General features: G+C 43.3%; 1 protein-coding gene and 1 long non-coding RNA gene across 3 annotated transcripts; one reads left to right on the top strand and one right to left on the bottom strand.

Moving 5' to 3' along the window:
* Positions 1-11,437: 11,437 nt before the first annotated feature.
* LOC127140810 (uncharacterized) lies at positions 11,438-20,501 on the top strand. The gene is made up of 3 exons (XM_051068577.1): positions 11,438-11,958; positions 12,056-12,160; positions 20,388-20,501. The coding sequence occupies exons 1-3, from the start codon at positions 11,554-11,556 to the stop codon at positions 20,499-20,501; spliced, it is 624 nt and encodes a 207-aa protein (XP_050924534.1). The 5' UTR covers positions 11,438-11,553.
* An 88-nt stretch (positions 20,502-20,589) lies between these two features.
* On the bottom strand, positions 20,590-23,524 carry LOC108873004 (uncharacterized). 2 transcript variants are annotated; one of them, XR_001959329.2, is made up of 5 exons: positions 23,130-23,524; positions 22,042-22,117; positions 21,608-21,669; positions 21,346-21,436; positions 20,590-21,172 (listed from the first exon to the last, which is right to left on the bottom strand). It is a non-coding gene; the product is annotated as an uncharacterized LOC108873004 (long non-coding RNA). The 2 variants fall into 2 exon arrangements; XR_007811290.1 differs by having other exon boundaries at positions 22,042-23,524.
* Between the last annotated feature and the right edge of the window lie 655 nt (positions 23,525-24,179).

Here is a 24,179-nt window from a genome sequence, read left to right on the forward strand (position 1 = left end):
TCTGCTGCTCTCACTGAACCTGAGCAGGAAGCACAGCCTTCTCCCTCTCCTCTCCTACTGATGAAGCCCATGATGGAGCTGCGACACAGGGCAGAGGTTTATGGTCAAATCTCACACTCACCACTGTGTCTGCTGCAGGAGAACCAGAGTGGCACTCACCTGTTGTTCCAGATGGAGAGGAGGTGTCGTTTAATCCTTCAATCCTCAGCCTGTCTTCCACACTTACTAACCATCATTATCACTTTCTTCTTGTTCTTTCAGGCCAAAGAGCTGCAGACTCTTCACAACCTCCGCAAACTCTTCGTTCTGGACCTCACCACACGGGTTAAGAAGGTACATCACCTTCCTCTGCTTGCTTGGTTCTGTTAAGCATCATCTCTCTGAAAATGCCAGTTTAACACTGAATCTGTGCTCTGACTATTGTTGTTAGAGTGCAGAGATGGACTGTGAGGAAGGGCTTGGCAACATCGCCAAAACAGAAGATCTCATTCCTGGAGAATAACTTGGAGCAGCTCACAAAAGTCCACAAGCAGGTAAAGTACCTAACATATACTATATACAGCATATGTAAGATTATACAAAATAAGCTGACGTTCTGTGAAGGAGACTAGTATTTTTCTTTTTTCTCAGCCAGTGATGGAAGAAGTCAAAATAGCAATACAGTAAAAATAAAAATACACCTACTTCAATGAAAGCATTCTCTGCATAATTTACTATAAGCATCAAAAGTTTCAATGGAAATACTCAGGTAGGTACCTCAAAATTGTTCTTAAGTACAATTTGTTAAATTGTTCTTATTTTTTACCCTCTCAAAGTCACCTTATCTGAGAAGCCATGTCTGGGCATTAACATCCTGACAAGTTTATTCCTAGCTTCACCAAACTTTGTAAGATCGCTGTGTTGTCTCTCTGCCCTGTGTGCCTGTCACTTGCAGTGTGGCTGCTTTCTTTGCAGGTACTGGAGGTGAGCATGGTCATGAGCACCTGAGCTCATCAGCGCCCTCTGGTGGACACAGACCCTGTATGTCAGTGCTCCTTCTGAAACCCTCTCAGAGCTGAGTTCAGACTCTCCCTCTTCTCCCTGAGACACACCCACTGGCTTTGGTTTGTGTTTCTCCTTCAGCAGTAGCTTGACTCAGTGGCTTGAAGAGTTTCTGTGATTTCAAACCCCGCCCCTGAACTCTGCACTGCCCAACTTGGTACAACCCAAGTCCCCTCTCCCTCCTCTCCCTCCTCCACCTCATCCAGCAATCCAGTTGGAAAAACTAAGGATTGATATTGTGCAGGTACAAAGAGATGGTCAGGCAGTACAAACCTTTAACGGTTATTATATCTGCAAAATGACTGAATATCAGCTGCTGGTAATTAAAGAATGGCTGTGATCTAATTCTTTTGTTGAGGCAACTAGTCCAGATTTATAAAACAGAATTTAATTGCTGATTTGAACCAAAATACAGTACATGAATCTGGCTTGAAGCCTAAACCCCACCAGTAAGACTGGAGTCTGAGAAATGACGCTCCAAAATACAGACTGAGAACCTCTTGACCTTTGTGACCCAGGGGCTTGATGAGGAGCAGCCCTTTAAACAGGCTGTTGGTTCAGATCCAAACATCTGACGTCCACAGATGTTTCAATCCAAGAGAGTGGTTGCTGCACTGTCTCAGATTTAGTTTGTTCTTTGTCTATACGGTGTTTGATTCCCTGAAATAAGGCTTTTAAAAGCTTTGCAGGTACTGCAGGTGAGCATGGCAGAGGGCCATCAGCACCTGAGCTCATCAGCGCCCCTGGTGGACACAGACCTGTATGTCAGTGCTCCTTCTGAAACCCTCTCAGAGCTGAGTTCAGACTCTCCCTCTTCTCCCTGAGACACACCCACTGGCTTTGGTTTGTGTTTCTCCTCAGCAGTAGCTTGACTCAGTGGCTTGAAGAGTTTCTGTGATTTCAAACCCCGCCCCCTGAACTCTGCACTGCCCAACTTGGTACAACCCAAGTCCCCTCTCCCTCCTCTCCCTCCTCTCCCTCTCCCTCCACCTCACCAAGCAATTGAGTTGGAAAAACTAAGGATTGATATTGTGCAGGTACAAAGAGATGGTCAGGCAGTACAAACCTTTAATGGTTCAGTCATGTTGAGAACATGTTTGTCTTCCATCTTATCAGTTTTGGTGAAACTTTAGTTCAAATCTAATGCTGTGATATGTTTTTAGCTCTTGATATTTTTTATTTTTACCCTCAAAGTCACCTTATCTGAGAAGCCATGTCTGGGCATTAACATCCTGACAAGTTTTATTCCTAGCTTCACCAAACTTTGTAAGATCGCTGTGTTTGTCTCTCTGCCCTGTGTGCCTGTCACTTGCAGTGTGGCTGCTTTCTTTGCAGATACTGGAGGTGAGCATGGTCATGAGCACCTGAGCTCATCAGCGCCCTCTGGTGGACACAGACCCTGTATGTCAGTGCTCCTTCTGAAACCCTCTCAGAGCTGAGTTCAGACTCTCCCTCTTCTCCCTGAGACACACCCACTGGCTTTGGTTTGTGTTTCTCCCTCAGCAGTAGCTTGACTCAGTGGCTTGAAGAGTTTCTGTGACTTCAAACCCCGCCCCCTGAACTCTGCACTGCCCAACTTGGTACAACCCAAGTCCCCCTCTCCCTCCTCTCCCTCCTCCACCTCATCCAGCAATCCAGTTGGAAAAACTAAGGATTGATATTGTGCAGGTACAAAGAGATGGTCAGGCAGTACAAACCTTTAACGGTTATTATATCTGCAAAATGACTGAATATCAGCTGCTGGTAATTAAAGAATGGCTGTGGATCTAATTCTTTTGTTGAGGCAACTAGTCCAGATTTATAAAACAGAATTTCATTGCTGATTTGAACCAAAATACAGTACATGAATCTGGCTTGAAGCCTAAACCCCACCAGTAAGACTGGAGTCTGAGAAATGATGCTCCAAAATACAGACTGAGAACCTCTTGACCTTTGTGACCCAGGGGCTTGATGAGGAGCAGCCCTTTAAACAGGCTGTTGGTTCAGATCCAAACATCTGACGTCCACAGATGTTTCAGTCCAAGAGAGTGGTTGCTGCACTGTCTCAGATTTAGTTTGTTCTTTGTCTATACGGTGTTTGATTCCCTGAAATAAGGCTTTTAAAAGCTTTGCAGGTACTGCAGGTGAGCATGGCAGAGGGCCATCAGCACCTGAGCTCATCAGCGCCCTCTGGTGGACACAGACCCTGTATGTCAGTGCTCCTTCTGAAACCCTCTCAGAGCTGAGTTCAGACTCTCCCTCTTCTCCCTGAGACACACCCACTGGCTTTGGTTTGTGTTTCTCCCTCAGCAGTAGCTTGACTCAGTGGCTTGAAGAGTTTCTGTGACTTCAAACCCCGCCCCTGAACTCTGCACTGCCCAACTTGGTACAACCCAAGTCCCCTCTCCCTCCTCTCCCTCCTCTCCCTCCTCCACCTCCAGCAATTGAGTTGGAAAAACTAAGGATTGATATTGTGCAGGTACAAAGAGATGGTCAGGCAGTACAAACCTTTAATGGTTCAGTCATGTTGAGAACATGTTTGTCTTTCATCTTATCAGTTTTGGTGAAACTTTAGTTCAAATCTAATGCTGTGATATGTTTTTAGCTCTTGATATTTTTTTATTTTTACCCTCTCAAAGTCACCTTATCTGAGAAGCCATGTCTGGGCATTAACATCCTGACAAGTTTTATTCCTAGCTTCACCAAACTTTGTAAGATCGCTGTGTTGTCTCTCTGCCCTGTGTGCCTGTCACTTGCAGTGTGGCTGCTTTCTTTGCAGATACTGGAGGTGAGCATGGTCATGAGCACCTGAGCTCATCAGCACCCTCTGGTGGACACATGTATGTCAGTGTCCTTCTGAAACCCTCTCAGAGCTGAGTTCAGACTCTCCCTCTTCTCCCTGAGACACACCCACTGGCTTTGGTTTGTGTTTCTCCCTCAGCAGTAGCTTGACTCAGTGGCTTGAAGAGTTTCTGTGACTTCAAACCCCGCCCCTGAACTCTGCACTGCCCAACTTGGTACAACCCAAGTCCCTCTCCCCTCCTCTCCTCCTCTCCCTCCTCCACCTCATCCAGCAATCCAGTTGGAAAAACTAAGGATTGATATTGTGCAGGTACAAAGAGATGGTCAGGCAGTACAAACCTTTAACGGTTATTATATCTGCAAAATGACTGAATATCAGCTGCTGGTAATTAAAGAATGGCTGTGGATCTAATTCTTTTGTTGAGGCAACTAGTCCAGATTTATAAAACAGAATTTAATTGCTGATTTGAACCAAAATACAGTACATGAATCTGGCTTGAAGCCTAAACCCCACCAGTAAGACTGGAGTCTGAGAAATGACGCTCCAAAATACAGACTGAGAACCTCTTGACCTTTGTGACCCAGGGGCTTGATGAGGAGCAGCCCTTTAAACAGGCTGTTGGTTCAGATCCAAACATCTGACGTCCACAGATGTTTCAATCCAAGAGAGTGGTTGCTGCACTGTCTCAGATTTAGTTTGTTCTTTGTCTATACGGTGTTTGATTCCCTGAAATAAGGCTTTAAAAGCTTTGCAGATACTGCAGGTGAGCATGGCAGAGGGGCCATCAGCACCTGAGCTCATCAGCGCCCTCTGGTGGACACAGACCCTGTATGTCAGTGCTCCTTCTGAAACCCTCTCAGAGCTGAGTTCAGACTCTCCCTCTTCTCCCTGAGACACACCCACTGGCTTTGGTTTGTGTTTCTCCCTCAGCAGTAGCTTGACTCAGTGGCTTGAAGAGTTTCTGTGATTTCAAACCCCGCCCCCTGAACTCTGCACTGCCCAACTTGGTACAACCCAAGTCCCCTCTCCCTCCTCTCCCTCCTCTCCCTTCTCCACCTCACCAAGCAATTGAGTTGGAAAAAACTAAGGATTGATTATCGTGCAGGTACAAAGAGATGGTCAGGCAGTACAAACCTTTAATGGTTCAGTCATGTTGAGTCTTGTTTGTCTTCCATCTTATCAGTTTTGGTGAAAACTTTAGTTCAAATCTAATGCTGTGATATGTTTTTAGCTCTTGATATTTTTTATTTTTACCCTCTCAAAGTCACCTTATCTGAGAAGCCATGTCTGGGCATTAACATCCTGATAAGTTTTATTCCTAGCTTCACCAAACTTTTGTAAGATCGCTGTGTTGTCTCTCTGCCTGTGTGCCTGTCACTTGCAGTGTGGCTGCTTTCTTTGCAGGTACTGGAGGTGAGCATGGTCATGAGCACCTGAGCTCATCAGCACCCTCTGGTGGACACAGACCCTGTATGTCAGTGCTCCTTCTGAAACCCTCTCAGAGCTGAGTTCAGACTCTCCCTCTTCTCCCTGAGACACACCCACTGGCTTTGGTTTGTGTTTCTGGATCAAACAACACCACACAAACACTTCTTCCCTCATGGCCTCAGCTACACTGCTGATTTTACTGATTACACGTCACTGTTAGTTTAAGTTTTCCTCATTGTTTTAAATAGAATCATTTGTTAATTGGTTTTGTTGTGTGCAACTGTGCAGCCTTGTTGTGAAGAGTAGAATTAGCGCCCTCTGGTGGACACAGGCCCTGTAAGTCAGTGCTCCTTCTGAAACCCTCTCAGAGCTGAGTTCAGACTCTCCCTCTTTTCCCTGAGACAGTGATAATAGTACTAGGTCTTAATGTCCAAACATGACTTCTCAGATAAGGTGTTTGTCAGGTTATAAAAACAGAATAATATCAAAGGCTGAAAACATGAAAACGTGGGCTGTTGTACAGGCCTTGTTTTCTGGACCTGTTCATGTCAATGTCTGAACAAAATCAGAGATGGTGCTGCAGCAACCTTTTCTGATCTGATATGGAATGACCCCTCTGAAGTTCTTGGGTTTGAGTTGTGGCGGATTTTGATGAAGTCCAGGACCCTCTGTAAACTCCCAAAGGCTCCAGGAAATAAGTGTGAAGGGTCTGATGAGATAGCTGAACCTTTAGGTTCTGAGGATGTGGATTTGACTCAGTTGTGGGTCGTACAAGCAGAGATTTTTGAATCAAAGTCTGACAAAAGCCTCTGATCAACACGTCGCCTTATAGCTCACACCGACACTGAAGTTCAGAGTTATCGGTTCCTCTGGTTTTGAGGTCTTGGGTCAGAGGCTGCAGAGTTTTTGATGCCCAGCACTCAAAGTAAACACTGAAAGGCTCAAAGAAATGTGTCTCAGCTGTCTGACAAGATGGCGCAGACTGGTAGAACACTGACTCGTGTTCAAGAGTCGTGAGTTCAATTCTTGCTTGAGCAGTGAGTTTTTGAAGGCTGGTGTGCAGATCACAGAGTGAAATGCTTGAAAAAAAGAAGCTCAGGTGTCTCACCACATAGGTCAGTGGTTAAGGAGATGGACTGGTTCTCAAGAGTTGGTGAGTTCAATTCTTGCTTGCGTCAAAGAGTTTTTGAAGACTGGTGTGCAAAAGAAAGGCTGAAATGCTTAAAGAAAGAGTCCTCCACTGTCTGACAAGATGGCGCAAACTGGTAGAACACTGACTCATGTTCAAGAGTCGTGAGTTCAATTCTTGGTTGAGGCAGTGAGTTTTTGAAGGCTGGTGTGCAGATCACAGAGTGAAATGCTTGAAAAAAGGAGTTCAGGTGTCTCACCACATAGGTCAGTGGTTAAGGAGATGGACTGGGTCTCAAGAGTCATGAGTTCAATTCTTGGTTGAGGCAGTGAGTTTTTGAAGGCTGGTGTGCAGATCACAGAGTGAAATGCTTGAAAAAAGAAGCTCAGGTGTCTCACCCTGTAGGTCAGTGGTTAAGGAGATGGACTGGGAATCAAGAGTTTGGTGAGTTCAATTCTTGATTGAGACAAAGAGTTTTTTCACTTTCAACTGCCAAAATGAAGAAGCCAAATGCGCCACGAGCATTAGTCACATCAGATCCTCAGTGGTGCAGTGGATTTGTCTGCAGGCAAGAGGTTGTGATTGAGAACCAAGAGGTTGCAGGTTCAAGTCTTGGTTGAGACAAAGAGTTTTTCACTTTCAACAGCCAAAATGAAGATGTCAAATACGCCCGGAGCTCTGTTCATATCAGATGCACGGTGGTGCAGTGGGTTCGTCAGCGGCCGGATGGTCGACTGGTCTGGGAGAGGCCGGTTCGAATCCCCTTCACTGCCAGCGTCTGGGTTAGGGGTAGCAGGAGAGGATAATTTAGTTCGGGGGGGGAGGTAGCTGGGGGGGAGGGCTAGATCAGGTGGGGGCTAGGCTAGAGGGGGGTGGGCTAGGTAGGAGGAGCTAGAGGGGGGGGCTAGGTAGGAGGAGTCAGAGGGGGTGGGGCAGGTAGGAGGAGCTAGAGTAGGTAGGAGGAGTCAGGGGAGGGCAGGTAGGAGGAGCTAGAGTAGGTAGGAGGAGAGGGGGAGGGGCAGGTAGGAGAGCCAGGGGGAGGGCAGGTAGGAGGTAGGTAGGAGCAGGGGAGGGGCAGGTAGGAGGAGAGCTTGGGTTTTGACTTATTGGTTTTATAGGACATGCTTGTGCATACAGGTGCTTTTGAAACTTTTTAGCCAGCAAGAACTGGAGCACATGGAACAAACATTTGGTAACTCTTACTTAAAATATCCACACATTTATCACATTTTCTGCATTTTTATTGTTGTTAGTGCAGTTTTACACTGTTAACTATTAACTTTAGCATTAGCTTTAACTTTAAACATTTACATTAGCTTTAACTTTAACATTAGCTTTAACTTTAACATTAGCTTTAACTTTAACTTTAGCATTAGCTTTAACTTTAACATTAACATTAGCATTAGCTTTAACATTAGCTTTAACTTTAACATTAACATTAGCTTTAACTTTAGCATTAGCTTTAACATTAGCTTTAACTTTAACATTAGCATTAGCTTTAACGTTAGCATTAACATTAGCATTACAATGCTACAGCAGAACTAGCAGCAACAAAAGGTGCAGAGATACACTTGTGAATGGATGCAACAAAGGTTAAATAACAAGGTCCAAACAAACAGCAGCGGCAGACACGAGTGTATCTCCTCACCTCCCGTTTCTGGAAAACACAGAGAAGAAACAGATGTAGTTAGGTTAGGCTATGATTCTAGCAGGAGTTGAAATCTGCAAGGATTCTAGCATTAGTCAAAATCTGCAAAGTAAGCCAACAAAAGACTCACGTTTACACTTAAATTGAAAGATAACCATTTAATAACTGCACCGACAACAGTAAAAACGCAGAAAATGTGATAAATGCGTGGATATTTTAAGCGAGAGTTACCAAATGTTTGTACCACGTGCAGCAGTTCTCGGTGGCTCCGTCTGCGCGCGCCGGGTGTCAAAGAGGAAGTCGCTGTTTCCGGCGCGCCTTATATAGACGAGAGCGTGGGGGGAGGGGGGCAGTGCACTGGGGAGAGGAGGGGGGCGGCTGGACCTCACTCTGTGCAGGTCTCACGGGAATCGAATCCCGTTTCTGACACGTGTGTGATTCCCCCAAACAAAATGTCCCGTGAATAAATCACTATAAGATCGATGTTTTATTGTGTGAACTGCTGCGGACAACATATAAATCCACAGACGTTTGCAGAACAGTCAGTTTGTTTTATATTTGTGTTGCATTTAACACTTTGTCACGTATTTCTCTTGATTCAAACGACACTCGGAGGTTGTCGCTCAAATCTGACAAAGTGTCTGACTGGACTGTACCAAGTCAAGTAGAGAACAGAGGGGGGTTTCAGGTGATCTCCACCTTAGTTTGTGTTGAGCTGCCGAAGGCTCTGTGTTTCTTGTAATACTCTGACTGACTTCATCCCCACTTTAAAGTCTTTGACCGTTTCATGAACACACCACGCTTGCTCATGGTTTGAATTGTTGGGTCTCCTTATAAATATTATAATATAAAGAGCACGGTGTAAACCTGCTCTGTGTGTACAGCGCCTCGACATGACGTCTGTTATGATTTGACGCTGTATAAATAAATATTGACTTGACATCATCAGAGAAATCAGAAGAAAGCTGCAGCTGTTTTCAATTAAAAATGATTGCTATGAGTTTATGGGCCAACTTTTCTTTGAGCGTCTCCACAGCCTGAAAGTTAAAAAATAAAATAAAAGAACCCCCCACCCCTCTTCCCTCTTCCCCCTCCCGTGCAACCCCCACCCCGCACCCCCGCACCCCTAACCCTAACCCTAACCACAATCTCAGTTTATATAACGCCAGATCACAACAAAAGTTATGTGAGGGTTGGAATGATTAAATCAGATTCAGTTGTGATGGTCAGAATGTTTTATTTGAATGAAAACGTGCTGAGAAACGATCTTTATGATGAAATATTCCTGTTCCCTCTCTGTTGCTTCAACCCGCTCCATACAACACTCTGGTGTCACGGCGCTGACAGGTGTTTGTTCAACTTAGTCAAACTCTGCTTTTCGTTTGCGCCCCCTAGTGTTTCATCTTTACATTGCTATCAGTAAGGTTAGGTAGGATATGGGTTTAATTCATTTTATTGACCCTGAAAGCGAATATCTTTAGTAAAAATCCTTGAACAATAATGTGGCGCTATGATGGCTCTAACGGTGATCCTGCAGGAGTTTCCTGTGGTTTCAGGTGGATTAAGAATGATTTTACGCTCCCCGGCCGCTCTGACAAATGTTACACGTGTTTATTAGGGTATTTACGGTCAGAAATCCTGTTGTGTGTGTGGGAGGGTACTCGAGGAAATCCGAGCATGCGCTGTATTGGCTGTCATTTGGAACGGATCGATAGTCAATCTGACACGTTGTTGTTTTCATGATGAATTCATGATGAGTAAAGTTTAAAAATGGGGGGGGGGTCCGCTGTCATCCGCCATGTTTGTTTAGTCTAAAGTCACCTCCACACAATAAGATGTTTTTGCAGACTCAAATACACAATGTTCAATTAATCAATGTGATTTTATGGCAAATTTAAGGAGGCACGCAGAATCACATTCTTTATTTTCACTGTTTTACAGCAGGGAGTATTATGGACTTAATAAAAACAGATGTATGTACAAAAATAAAGTGACAGATCCCGTCTAAACCCGACTTCAACTCCATTTGGACTGGATCTTTTTTAGAGGAGGTGGGCTAGTTTAACAATACATGGCCCACCCACCCATACCTGCAGTAATCACAGCATATACATTTATTCACATATTTTTATTCTAAGTATGCAGAATTAGCTGCGATCATCTCCTGTCTGCAGTGAACCCATGGGCGTACAGACAGCTGTCACTGGATCACTGTGATACTGAAGAAAAGTTAAAAACAAGTTCCAAAAGCAAGTTCTGCACAAACACAAGTGTCTTTTTTCTGACTTCTTAGCAGAGTTATGGAGGTTACATTACAGAAGACCACAGTGAAGATTTAATTCTCCACCTCCTCCCGTACAGTTAATCCCGTCCAAATGGGGCTTTAGTCTCTGCATTAAACAAAGACATGAAGAGTACACTGGTAACAAGAGGATGAGGAGCTCATCTTTAGTTCTGGTCAGGAAAGTCTGCGCTCATCTGAGAAGAAGAGAAAAGGACAGGTTGTTAGGTACAAAGACACAAAGTAAAGTGACTCCAGCTCTAATGTAAATCCAGAGTATTGTTCTAAGAATGAAGGGGATCTTTCTGCATGAATTTTATGTTAACAAGTGAATTTCATGCAACAGACACGTAAAGAAATACAATACATGACCGAGGCGCTTTAGATTTGTCCTAAATTCATTCTGCATGCATGTCAAATATTTTCTCTACTGCTGTTTGTATTTCAAGCTTTAATAAGTGTCAAAAATAAAACAAACACTTGTGTTGGAGGAGGGAGAGCCACAGCTGTTAGTGTAGTAAAGTATAGTTGAGTTAAACTGCAGCGGTTTAGCAGGGGAACAGATTGAAGCGGCGTCTACCTGAACGTCAAACTCTCCAAATCCAATCAGATTGCTGGTCTGGAGGCCGAGCAGGAAGAGAAATACAAAAAAACAAAACAAAAGACAGACGGCGAGATTTACAGCTGAGAAGACAGAGATCAGACTGAGCAGGAAAAACAAATGACTGCTGCTTCAGGAACTCTGAACACAGTCAACTCTACAGTTTGAGTATGAAGAGGCAGAGAGGATGCGGTTTCCAGTTTTCTGTGCGTTCCTCAAGATGTTGCTCACTCAAAGTTAAATAATGAAAACATGAGCGGTTCTGTTAACAACCACCAAGTAACAGAAAAGTATCAATCGTAGTATCGATACGCCTCCACCGACCAGTCCTGCTGCAGTTAATAAGACTGTGAATTCTTGAATTGTGGCCGTAAATGTGTTTGGTGCTGTCACGGTGACCTTTGGCCTTTTGACCACCTGCATGTAATCAGTTCATCTTTGAGTCCAACTGAATATTTGTATTAAAATTCCCTCGAGGCCTTACTGAGATATCGTGCTCAAAGTAAAGGGACGGCTGCCCGTTAATTGAATTTTGCCGGCACGAGTGAGAAACAGCTTCCCATAAACACAGCTCAGTCTCAGAAGATTTACAATGACCCAACAAATGGAGGATTTGGGAGAAATCCGAGTGTGAAAACTGTGGATGGTTCTGTCAGCGAGCCGTGCAGAGTTTAAAGCAGCAGTGTTGGATCCAGGTGAAGGTGATGGCTCCCTCTCTGCTGCTCTCACTGAACCTGAGCAGGAAGCACAGCCTTCTCCCTCTCCTCTCCTACTGATGAAGCCCATGATGGAGCTGCGACACAGGGCAGAGGTTTATGGTCAAATCTCACACTCACCACTGTGTCTGCTGCAGGAGAACCAGAGTGGCACTCACCTGTTGTTCCAGATGGAGAGGAGGTGTCGTTTAATCCTTCAATCCTCAGCCTGTCTTCCACACTTACTAACCATCATTATCACTTTCTTCTTGTTCTTTCAGGCCAAAGAGCTGCAGACTCTTCACAACCTCCGCAAACTCTTCGTTCTGGACCTCACCACACGGGTTAAGAAGGTACATCACCTTCCTCTGCTTGCTTGGTTCTGTTAAGCATCATCTCTCTGAAAATGCCAGTTTAACACTGAATCTGTGCTCTGACTATTGTTGTTAGAGTGCAGAGATGGACTGTGAGGAAGGGCTTGGCAACATCGCCCAGAAACAGAAGATCTCATTCCTGGAGAATAACTTGGAGCAGCTCACAAAAGTCCACAAGCAGGTAAAGTACCTAACATATACTATATACAGCATATGTAAGATTAATACAAAATAAGCTGACGTTCTGTGAAGGAGACTAGTATTTTTCTTTTTTCTCAGCCAGTGATGGAAGAAGTCAAAATAGCAATACAGTAAAATAAAAATACACCTACTTCAATGAAAGCATTCTCTGCATAATTTACTATAAGCATCAAAAGTTTCAATGGAAATACTCAGGTAGGTACCTCAAAATTGTTCTTAAGTACAATTTGTTAAATTGTTCTTATTTTTACCCTCTCAAAGTCACCTTATCTGAGAAGCCATGTCTGGGCATTAACATCCTGACAAGTTTTATTCCTAGCTTCACCAAACTTTGTAAGATCGCTGTGTTGTCTCTCTGCCCTGTGTGCCTGTCACTTGCAGTGTGGCTGCTTTCTTTGCAGGTACTGGAGGTGAGCATGGTCATGAGAACCTGAGCTCATCAGCGCCCTCTGGTGGACACAGACCCTGTATGTCAGTGCTCCTTCTGAAACCCTCTCAGAGCTGAGTTCAGACTCTCCCTCTTCTCCCTGAGACACACCCACTGGCTTTGGTTTGTGTTTCTCCTTCAGCAGTAGCTTGACTCAGTGGCTTGAAGAGTTTCTGTGATTTCAAACCCCGCCCCCTGAACTCTGCACTGCCCAACTTGGTACAACCCAAGTCCCCTCTCCCTCCTCTCCCTCCTCCACCTCATCCAGCAATCCAGTTGGAAAAACTAAGGATTGATATTGTGCAGGTACAAAGAGATGGTCAGGCAGTACAAACCTTTAACGGTTATTATATCTGCAAAATGACTGAATATCAGCTGCTGGTAATTAAAGAATGGCTGTGGATCTAATTCTTTTGTTGAGGCAACTAGTCCAGATTTATAAAACAGAATTTAATTGCTGATTTGAACCAAAATACAGTACATGAATCTGGCTTGAAGCCTAAACCCCACCAGTAAGACTGGAGTCTGAGAAATGACGCTCCAAAATACAGACTGAGAACCTCTTGACCTTTGTGACCCAGGGGCTTGATGAGGAGCAGCCCTTTAAACAGGCTGTTGGTTCAGATCCAAACATCTGACGTCCACAGATGTTTCAATCCAAGAGAGTGGTTGCTGCACTGTCTCAGATTTAGTTTGTTCTTTGTCTATACGGTGTTTGATTCCCTGAAATAAGGCTTTTAAAAGCTTTGCAGGTACTGCAGGTGAGCATGGCAGAGGGCCATCAGCACCTGAGCTCATCAGCGCCCTCTGGTGGACACAGACCCTGTATGTCAGTGCTCCTTCTGAAACCCTCTCAGAGCTGAGTTCAGACTCTCCCTCTTCTCCCTGAGACACACCCACTGGCTTTGGTTTGTGTTTCTCCTTCAGCAGTAGCTTGACTCAGTGGCTTGAAGAGTTTCTGTGATTTCAAACCCCGCCCCCTGAACTCTGCACTGCCCAACTTGGTACAACCCAAGTCCCCTCTCCCTCCTCTCCCTCCTCTCCCTCCTCTCCCTTCTCCACCTCACCAAGCAATTGAGTTGGAAAAACTAAGGATTGATATTGTGCAGGTACAAAGAGATGGTCAGGCAGTACAAACCTTTAATGGTTCAGTCATGTTGAGAACATGTTTGTCTTTCATCTTATCAGTTTTGGTGAAACTTTAGTTCAAATCTAATGCTGTGATATGTTTTTAGCTCTTGATATTTTTTATTTTTACCCTCTCAAAGTCACCTGATCTGAGAAGCCATGTCTGGGCATTAACATCCTGACAAGTTTTATTCCTAGCTTCACCAAACTTTGTAAGATCGCTGTGTTGTCTCTCTGCCCTGTGTGCCTGTCACTTGCAGTGTGGCTGCTTTCTTTGCAGATACTGGAGGTGAGCATGGTCATGAGCACCTGAGCTCATCAGCACCCTCTGGTGGACACAGACCCTGTATGTCAGTGCTCCTTCTGAAACCCTCTCAGAGCTGAGTTCAGACTCTCCCTCTTCTCCCTGAGACACACCCACTGGCTTTGGTTTGTGTTTCTCCTTCAGCAGTAGCTTGACTCAGTGGCTTGAAGAGTTTCTGTGATTTCAAACCCCGCCCCCTGAACTCTGCACTGCCCAACTTGGTACAACCCAAGTCCCCTCTCCCTCCTCTCCCTCCTCTCCCTCCTCCACCTCATCCAGCAATCCAGTTGGAAAAACTAAGGATTGATATTGTGCAGGTACAAAGAGATGGTCAGGCAGTACAAACCTTTAACGGTTATTATATCTGCAAAATGACTGAATATCAGCTGCTGGTAATTAAAGAATGGCTGTGGATCTAATTCTTTTGTTGAGGCAACTAGTCCAGATTTATAAAACAGAATTTAATTGCTGATTTGAACCAAAATACAGTACATGAATCTGGCTTGAAGCCTAAACCCCACCAGTAAGACTGGAGTCTGAGAAATGACGCTCCAAAATACAGACTGAGAACCTCTTGACCTTTGTGACCCAGGGGCTTGATGAGGAGCAGCCCTTTAAACAGGCTGTTGGTTCAGATCCAAACATCTGACGTCCACAGATGTTTCAATCCAAGAGAGTGGTTGCTGCACTGTCTCAGATTTAGTTTGTTCTTTGTCTATACGGTGTTTGATTCCCTGAAATAAGGCTTTTAAAAGCTTTGCAGATACTGCAGGTGAGCATGGCAGAGGGCCATCAGCACCTGAGCTCATCAGCGCCCTCTGGTGGACACAGACCCTGTATGTCAGTGCTCCTTCTGAAACCCTCTCAGAGCTGAGTTCAGACTCTCCCTCTTCTCCCTGAGACACACCCACTGGCTTTGGTTTGTGTTTCTCCCTCAGCAGTAGCTTGACTCAGTGGCTTGAAGAGTTTCTGTGATTTCAAAACCCGCCCCCTGAACTCTGCACTGCCCAACTTGGTACAACCCAAGTCCCCTCTCCCTCCTCTCCCTCCTCTCCCTTCTCCACCTCACCAAGCAATTGAGTTGGAAAAACTAAGGATTGATATCGTGCAGGTACAAAGAGATGGTCAGGCAGTACAAACCTTTAATGGTTCAGTCATGTTGAGTCTTGTTTGTCTTCCATCTTATCAGTTTTGGTGAAACTTTAGTTCAAATCTAATGCTGTGATATGTTTTTAGCTCTTGATATTTTTTATTTTTACCCTCTCAAAGTCACCTTATCTGAGAAGCCATGTCTGGGCATTAACATCCTGATAAGTTTTATTCCTAGCTTCACCAAACTTTGTAAGATCGCTGTGTTGTCTCTCTGCCCTGTGTGCCTGTCACTTGCAGTGTGGCTGCTTTCTTTGCAGGTACTGGAGGTGAGCATGGTCATGAGCACCTGAGCTCATCAGCACCCTCTGGTGGACACAGACCCTGTATGTCAGTGCTCCTTCTGAAACCCTCTCAGAGCTGAGTTCAGACTCTCCCTCTTCTCCCTGAGACACACCCACTGGCTTTGGTTTGTGTTTCTGGATCAAACAACACCACACAAACACTTCTTCCCTCATGGCCTCAGCTACACTGCTGATTTTACTGATTACACGTCACTGTTAGTTTAAGTTTTCCTCATTGTTTTAAATAGAATCATTTGTTAATTGGTTTTGTTGTGTGCAACTGTGCAGCCTTGTTGTGAAGAGTAGAATTAGCGCCCTCTGGTGGACACAGGCCCTGTAAGTCAGTGCTCCTTCTGAAACCCTCTCAGAGCTGAGTTCAGACTCTCCCTCTTTTCCCTGAGACAGTGATAATAGTACTAGGTCTTAATGTCCAAACATGACTTCTCAGATAAGGTGTTTGTCAGGTTATAAAAACAGAATAATATCAAAGGCTGAAAACATGAAAACGTGGGCTGTGTACAGGCCTTGTTTTCTGGACCTGTTCATGTCAATGTCTGAACAAAATCAGAGATGGTGCTGCAGCAACCTTTTCTGATCTGATATGGAATGACCCCTCTGAAGTTCTTGGGTTTGAGTTGTGGCGGATTTTGATGAAGTCCAGGACCCTCTGTAAACTCCCAAAGGCTCCAGGAAATAAGTGTGAAGGGTCTGATGAGATAGCTGAACCTTTAGGTTCTGAGGATGTGGATTTGACTCAGTTGTGGGTCGTACAAGCAGAGATTTTTGAATCAAAGTCTGACAAAAGCCTCTGATCAACACGTCGCCTTATAGCTCACACCGACACTGAAGTTCAGAGTTATCGGTTCCTCTGGTTTTGAGGTCTTGGGTCAGAGGCTGCAGAGTTTTGATGCCCAGCACTCAAAGTAAACACTGAAAGGCTCAAAGAAATGTGTCTCAGCTGTCTGACAAGATGGCGCAGACTGGTAGAACACTGACTCATGTTCAAGAGTTGGTGAGTTCAATTCTTGCTTGCGTCAAAGAATTTTTGAAGACTGGTGTGCAAAAGAAAGGCTGAAATGCTTAAAGAAAGAGTCCTCCACTGTCTGACAAGATGGTGCAGACTGGTAGAACACTGACTCATGTTCAAGAGTCGTGAGTTCAATTCTTGGTTGAGGCAGTGAGTTTTTGAAGGCTGGTGTGCAGATCACAGAGTGAAATGCTTGAAAAAAGAAGTTCAGGTGTCTCACCCTGTAGGTCAGTGGTTAAGGAGATGGACTGGGAATCAAGAGTTGGTGAGTTCAATTCTTGATTGAGACAAAGAGTTTTTCACTTTCAACTGCCAAAATGAAGAAGCCAAATGCGCCACGAGCATTAGTCACATCAGATCCTCAGTGGTGCAGTGGATTTGTCTGCAGGCAAGAGGTTGTGATTGAGAACCAAGAGGTTGCAGGTTCAAATCTTGGTTGAGACAAAGAGTTTTTCACTTTCAACAGCCAAAATGAAGATGTCAAATACGCCCGGAGCTCTGTTCATATCAGATGCACGGTGGTGCAGTGGGTTCGTCAGCGGCCGGATGGTCGACTGGTCTGGGAGAGGCCGGTTCGAATCCCCTTCACTGCCAGCGTCTGGGTTAGGGGGTAGCAGGAGAGGATAATTTAGTTCGGGGGGGGGAGGTAGCTGGGGGGGAGGGGCTAGATCAGGTGGGGGGGGCTAGGTAGGAGGAGCTAGAGGGGGGTGGGGCTAGGTAGGAGGAGTCAGAGGGGGAGGGGCAGGTAGGAGGAGCTAGAGTAGGTAGGAGGAGTCAGGGGGAGGGGCAGGTAGGAGGAGCCAGAGGAGGTAGGAGGAGTCAGGGGGAGGGGCAGGTAGGAGGAGCCAGAGGGGGGTGGGGCAGGAGGAAGGGAGGGAGTGACTTATTGGTTTTATAGGACATGCTTGTGCATACGAGGTGCTTTTGAAACTTTTTAGCCAGCAAGAACTGGAGCACATGGAACAAACATTTGGTAACTCTTACTTAAAATATCCACACATTTATCACATTTTCTGCATTTTTATTGTTGTTAGTGCAGTTTTACACTGTTAACTATTAACTTTAACATTAGCTTTAACTTTAACATTAGCTTTAACTTTAACTTTAGCATTAGCTTTAACTTTAACATTAACTTTAACTTTAACATTAGCTTTAACATTAACATTAACATTAGCATTAGCTTTAACTTTAACATTAACATTAGCATTAGCTTTAACATTAGCTTTAACTTTAACATTAACATTAGCTTTAACTTTAGCATTAGCTTTAACTTTAACATTAACTTTAACTTTAACATTAGCTTTAACATTAACATTAGCATTAGCTTTAACTTTAACATTAACATTAGCATTAGCTTTAACATTAGCTTTAACTTTAACATTAACATTAGCTTTAACTTTAGCATTAGCTTTAACATTAGCTTTAACTTTAACATTAGCATTAGCTTTAACGTTAGCATTAACATTAGCATTACAATGCTACAGCAGAACTAGCAGCAACAAAAGGTGCAGAGATACACTTGTGAATGGATGCAACAAAGGTTAAATAACAAGGTCCAAACAAACAGCAGCGCAGACACGAGTGTATCTCCTCACCTCCCGTTTCTGGAAAACACAGAGAAGAAACAGATGTAGTTAGGTTAGGCTATGATTCTAGCAGGAGTTGAAATCTGCAAGGATTCTAGCATTAGTCAAAATCTGCAAAGTAAGCCAACAAAAGACTCACGTTTACACTTAAATTGAAAGATAACCATTTAATAACTGCACCGACAACAGTAAAAACGCAGAAAATGTGATAAATGCGTGGATATTTTAAGCGAGAGTTACCAAATGTTTGTACCACGTGCAGCAGTTCTCGGTGGCTCCGTCTGCGCGCGCCGGGTGTCAAAGAGGAAGTCGCTGTTTCCGGCGCGCCTTATATAGACGAGAGCGTGGGGGGAGGGGGGCAGTGCACTGGGGAGAGGAGGGGGGCGGCTGGACCTCACTCTGTGCAGGTCTCACGGGAATCGAATCCCGTTTCTGACACGTGTGTGATTCCCCCAAACAAAATGTCCCGTGAATAAATCACTATAAGATCGATGTTTTATTGTGTGAACTGCTGCGGACAACATATAAATCCACAGACGTTTGCAGAACAGTCAGTTTGTTTTATATTTGTGTTGCATTTAACACTTTGTCACGTATTTCTCTTGATTCAAACGACACTCGGAGGTTGTCGCTCAAATCTGACAAAGTGTCTGACTGGACTGTACCAAGTCAAGTAGAGAACAGAGGGGGGTTTCAGGTGATCTCCACCTTAGTTTGTGTTGAGCTGCCGAAGGCTCTGTGTTTCTTGTAATACTCTGACTGACTTCATCCCCACTTTAAAGTCTTTGACCGTTTCATGAACACACCACGCTTGCTCATGGTTTGAATTGTTGGGTCTCCTTATAAATATTATAATATAAAGAGCACGGTGTAAACCTGCTCTGTGTGTACAGCGCCTCGACATGACGTCTGTTATGATTTGACGCTGTATAAATAAATATTGACTTGACATCATCAGAGAAATCAGAAGAAAGCTGCAGCTGTTTTCAATTAAAAATGATTGCTATGAGTTTATGGGCCAATTTTTCTTTGAGCGTCTCCTGCTCCACAGCCTGAAAGTTAAAAAATAAAATAAAAGAACCCCCCACCCCTCTTCCCCCTCCCGTGCAACCCCCACCCCGCACCCCCGCACCCCTAACCCTAACCCTAACCACAATCTCAGTTTATATAACGCCAGATCACAACAAAAGTTATGTGAGGGTTGGAATGATTAAATCAGATTCAGTTGTGATGGTCAGAATGTTTTATTTGAATGAAAACGTGCTGAGAAACGATCTTTATGATGAAATATTCCTGTTCCCTCTCTGTTGCTTCAACCCGCTCCATACAACACTCTGGTGTCACGGCGCTGACAGGTGTTTGTTCAACTTAGTCAAACTCTGCTTTTCGTTTGCGCCCCCTAGTGTTTCATCTTTACATTGCTATCAGTAAGGTTAGGTAGGATATGGGTTTAATTCATTTTATTGACCCTGAAAGCGAATATCTTTAGTAAAAATCCTTGAACAATAATGTGGCGCTATGATGGCTCTAACGGTGATCCTGCAGGAGTTTCCTGTGGTTTCAGGTGGATTAAGAATGATTTTACGCTCCCCGGCCGCTCTGACAAATGTTACACGTGTTTATTAGGGTATTTACGGTCAGAAATCCTGTTGTGTGTGTGGAGGGTACTCGAGGAAATCCGAGCATGCGCTGTATTGGCTGTCATTTGGAACGGATCGATAGTCAATCTGACACGTTGTTGTTTTCATGATGAATTCATGATGAGTAAAGTTTAAAAATGGGGGGGGGGTCCGCTGTGATCCGCCATGTTTGTTTAGTCTAAAGTCACCTCCACACAATAAGATGTTTTTGCAGACTCAAATACACAATGTTCAATTAATCAATGTGATTTTATGGCAAATTTAAGGAGGCACGCAGAATCACATTCTTTATTTTCACTGTTTTACAGCAGGGAGTATTATGGACTTAATAAAAACAGATGTATGTACAAAAATAAAGTGACAGATCCCGTCTAAACCCGACTTCAACTCCATTTGGACTGGATCTTTTTTAGAGGAGGTGGGCTAGTTTAACAATACCTGGCCCACCCACCCATACCTGCAGTAATCACAGCATATACATTTATTCACATATTTTTATTCTAAGTATGCAGAATTAGCTGCGATCATCTCCTGTCTGCAGTGAACCCATGGGCGTACAGACAGCTGTCACTGGATCACTTTTTTTAATGTTCATGTGTTCTTCCCAACTGTTTTAATGCGTTGTTCCTGTCAACTGTTATAAAAAAAAAATTTTTTTTCAGGGTCCGAGTTGCAACATGGCCCGAGTTTCATACCTACCCCACAATCAACCTTCCCTGGGCAGTACCGGGTGGGTGCTGGGTCCAGTCGCAAATTTTTTGATATGTGTTTTATGAATTAATAAAATTTGAAAAAAAAAAATGAAAAGGGGTGTGGTTTAATGTGTGTAATTACATGCAATTTTTGTATAGAAAACAATAGAAATTTTGGAGGAAAAATTTTATTCTTAAGTGTTACATTGAAAAAATGAAAATCTCAAAAATTTGAATGGAAAAATAAAAAAAATGTCAATGGAAAAAAAACAGAAAAAATTTTTTTTAAAAAATGGGGCACCCATATAGGCTCATGTGCCCCAGTTCAGCTAAGTGTTTATTGCATGTTATTCCCATGCTCATCTACACTGTCCTATCTGAGTAAAGGGCTGGGCCAAAGCGTGTCCCATCCCTTTACTCTCATTCCTCTGCTATCTCTTCCTAACAGGAAACACAATACACACACACAATTTATTGTCACACAATAAAAACACATACAAAACAGTGAACAACAGTCAAAAATGTCAGTACAACAAGGCAAACAGTAAAACATGGAAAACTGTCAAAAACACTCAAGGCATGAACAACATTCAAAAATGTCATAATACAGTAAAGCATAACAAACAATCATAAACACTTAAATACTGTCATAAACTAGTAAAGCATGGAAAACAGTTAAAAATACTCAATGTCACAGTAGAGTTGAGTCGGGTTGATTTCAGTGGGAGGAGGGTCAGTCGGAGACAGAAGTGATTCTGGATGAAAGAAAACAACAGTATTTAGATGGACAGACTGACAACATGATACTAAGACTACTACTGATGAGCTTGGACACTTAAAGATCACCTTTGGCAGTAAATTTTGAGGCTATACAAACAAATGCAAACACTAAAAGAAAAGGAAAAGGGACTGCGAGTTGTAATCTTACCTGAAGCAGACAAAGTGTGAACGCCTGCCCAAGCGCTCTTGACTCCCTGGCGTTATGGGATATGCGACAGCACTGGTGGCGTTTCAGAGACCTGTATGTAGGGTGTTATGAAACAGAGAAAACTTAATTAATAAGAGACAAGAAGAACACTAAACTAAACTACACTATATGACACCAGATTATATTCTCTTACACTAATAAATTTTGAAGTTTCTATTCTGTTCTAAATGACAGGGTCAGACTACAAAGAATAAACACTGACCTTCTGGAAACATCTTTATGTCTGTCTCTTCTCTCTGTGATTTAATGGTTGAAGTTTGAATTCTGTGGAGAAAAACACAACAAACATTCATATAAACATGTAACTTTTAACACATCAACATAAAAGCGTTCCTGGGTATTGAACACTCAATAGAAGTAAAGGACACTAAATTCTTCTTGTTCTGGATTCATCAGTTAAATTTGTTTTCTTCACAAAAACAGAAGAAGCTGCTCTGACTGGAGAAGTGACTCCACCAGCTGCTCGTATTCACACAACAGCAGTGGATGGAAATGTTTGTTTCTCCATCGTAAGATAAATTTTAACTAAATTTGGTCAAGAGATGCAGACAAAATGAGAGACAGATAACCTAGATGATATATAATTTAATGTCTGTGCTCTGTGTTGGACAGGTGATGAAGCTGTTTGTGAATTACCTGGAGGCCTCTGTCCTGGTCTAAACAATTCCTTCATTGTTCAAAGATTCTCTGATCGTGGACGAAGTGGAGACACCTGCAGGAAATACAGAGAGAAACATACAAAGCACAATGATCAATACACTGTGACCTGTTCATCAACAGTTTAACCAAGAAAACACAGAAAAGTATTCAACATTACAGCTGAACCAGAACATTTTCAAAACATAAGAGAACTGTCTCAGAAAATGACCTGTCACATATGACAAGAAAAAGCATTAAATATTTGGGAAATCACATGGAATCATGTACATTACTGTGAACTTTAAATTTAAACTTTGTTTTTCACGCTCTGCATTTTCCATTTTTAATTTTTCAAATTTGTAATTTTTCTTTCTCACGGTCAAGCAGCAGAATTTAGCATCGTTACTGTTGCATATTATCGATTTCAATAATCCTTTAAATGGGGGTATTATTGTCCTGAAAGACAATATAATGCCACAGGCCGTTGTAATTGTAGTACAGTGCACAAAGGTGAGTCAGAGCTTTACAGTTGATAATGAAGCACAGTAAGCTTTGTGGAACACACTGGTAGAGAGGGGCAAGACAGTACAGGACATGACACTATTAGACAGCAGCAGAACTGACTAGACAAGACTACTGGATGACAGTACTATATTAAATGACACTACTACTGTATCATACCAAAACATGCAGTATTAATGATAGCGAATGTGAACCATTTTATACAATCATGTTAAATACTGTTAACATGAAGTTCACACTAAACATAACAGCATTACATTCATACATATACAGCCACAGTGTTCCAGGCAGATCATCATTCACAGAGAGTAACAGCTCATTTTCAAACATGTGACCCACGTGTTGACTGTAATCCAAGTATCTGAAAAACCATCACATATTTTCCGTGTCCTTCTTCCATATTACAGATGAAGAATCCAGAGAACGTGTGACCAGTCTCCCTGGCTTTGTTGACAGCTACGGTTTTACATTGTGTCGTTAGAGTCTCTTTAAATTCCTCATAAACCGACAGAATTAACGTGCGCTCTTCATCTGAGAATTAAGTCAACACTGACTCAACTTACTGACATCTTCACCGTCGCCGTAGTTAACGCAGATCGAGGCAGCCGACGTCTGTCAACCCTGACGTTCCTTGATAACCCGAGTTAAATCAGAGTGGGTTAAACTCCCTTCGTAGTCCAGGCCTCTGTTTGGTTTTTAAGGTGGGAGCTGGTGTTTGTGTCCAGGCTGCAGCAGCTGAACCAGTAAACCTGGAAAACACAAGTCCAACAAATAACCTCATTAATAAAGAATAGTTCATCTCCAACACCTGAACAATGTAGAAGAATACAACACTGAAAACTAAACACTGCAACCAACAATCACACTTTGACTTTTGAGGTGAATAAATTCATCATGTTACTATGACTTCATTGATCTCAGAGAGGAAAGCCATTTTTAAAATCATTTTATAATAATTTCAGTCAGTCACCACAAACAAATGGTGAGATCAATGAATGGCCGTGGATAGATTACTACCACAAAGCTATAAAGACACACAAACGCCAAAGAGGCAAAAAACAAAACTGCAAAATGATCACAATGCCACACTGAAAACTGCTAGACCCGCAACTAGAAGAAACGTGACGACGATAATCCACCATAAACTGACTTAAAATGACCAAGCTGGAGCTACAAACTACAAGGAAGCAGTAAAATGCTACGGTATGCTAATGGCGTGCTACTGATGGTACAGAGATGCAAACAGTTGTAGACAAACAGACTAATAAACAGTTGGCAACAACGTGGCAGGAACGCCTTAGCCACAGAAACACAAACACTTTAACACAAACAAACAACAACATGCCAAAAAGGGAGCATCGCCAAAAACATCCTCAAACGATAAGGCTAATGCTAACGCTCCTATGTTTATGCTAACGTTAATGTTAACGCTTGCTACTAATGCTAATGCTAACATCCATGCCATGTGTTAGCATGGTAATGCCAACACCATGGTAATGCTAACACCAACTGACATTTTGTTTACGGGTGGCTCATCCACATTAAATTACTGAGTAATTTAGCTGTTATACTGTGACAGGCTTTTCTTCCATAACTTGAGAAATGAGCTTGAG

This window comes from Lates calcarifer, unplaced genomic scaffold, assembly GCF_001640805.2.
Source record: "Lates calcarifer isolate ASB-BC8 unplaced genomic scaffold, TLL_Latcal_v3 _unitig_4999_quiver_1993, whole genome shotgun sequence".
NCBI lineage: Eukaryota > Metazoa > Chordata > Actinopteri > Centropomidae > Lates > Lates calcarifer.

Excerpts from the sequence above, each read along its gene's own strand:
- LOC127140810 (XM_051068577.1), top strand. The coding sequence starts at position 11,554 with ATGGTTCTGTCAGCGAGCCGTGCAGAGTTTAAAGCAGCAGTGTTGGAT. Across the intron at positions 11,959-12,055 it reads TCACCACACGGGTTAAGAAG|AGTGCAGAGATGGACTGTGA; the intron begins GTACATCACCTT and ends TATTGTTGTTAG. Across the intron at positions 12,161-20,387 it reads TCACAAAAGTCCACAAGCAG|GGTCCGAGTTGCAACATGGC; the intron begins GTAAAGTACCTA and ends ATTTTTTTTCAG.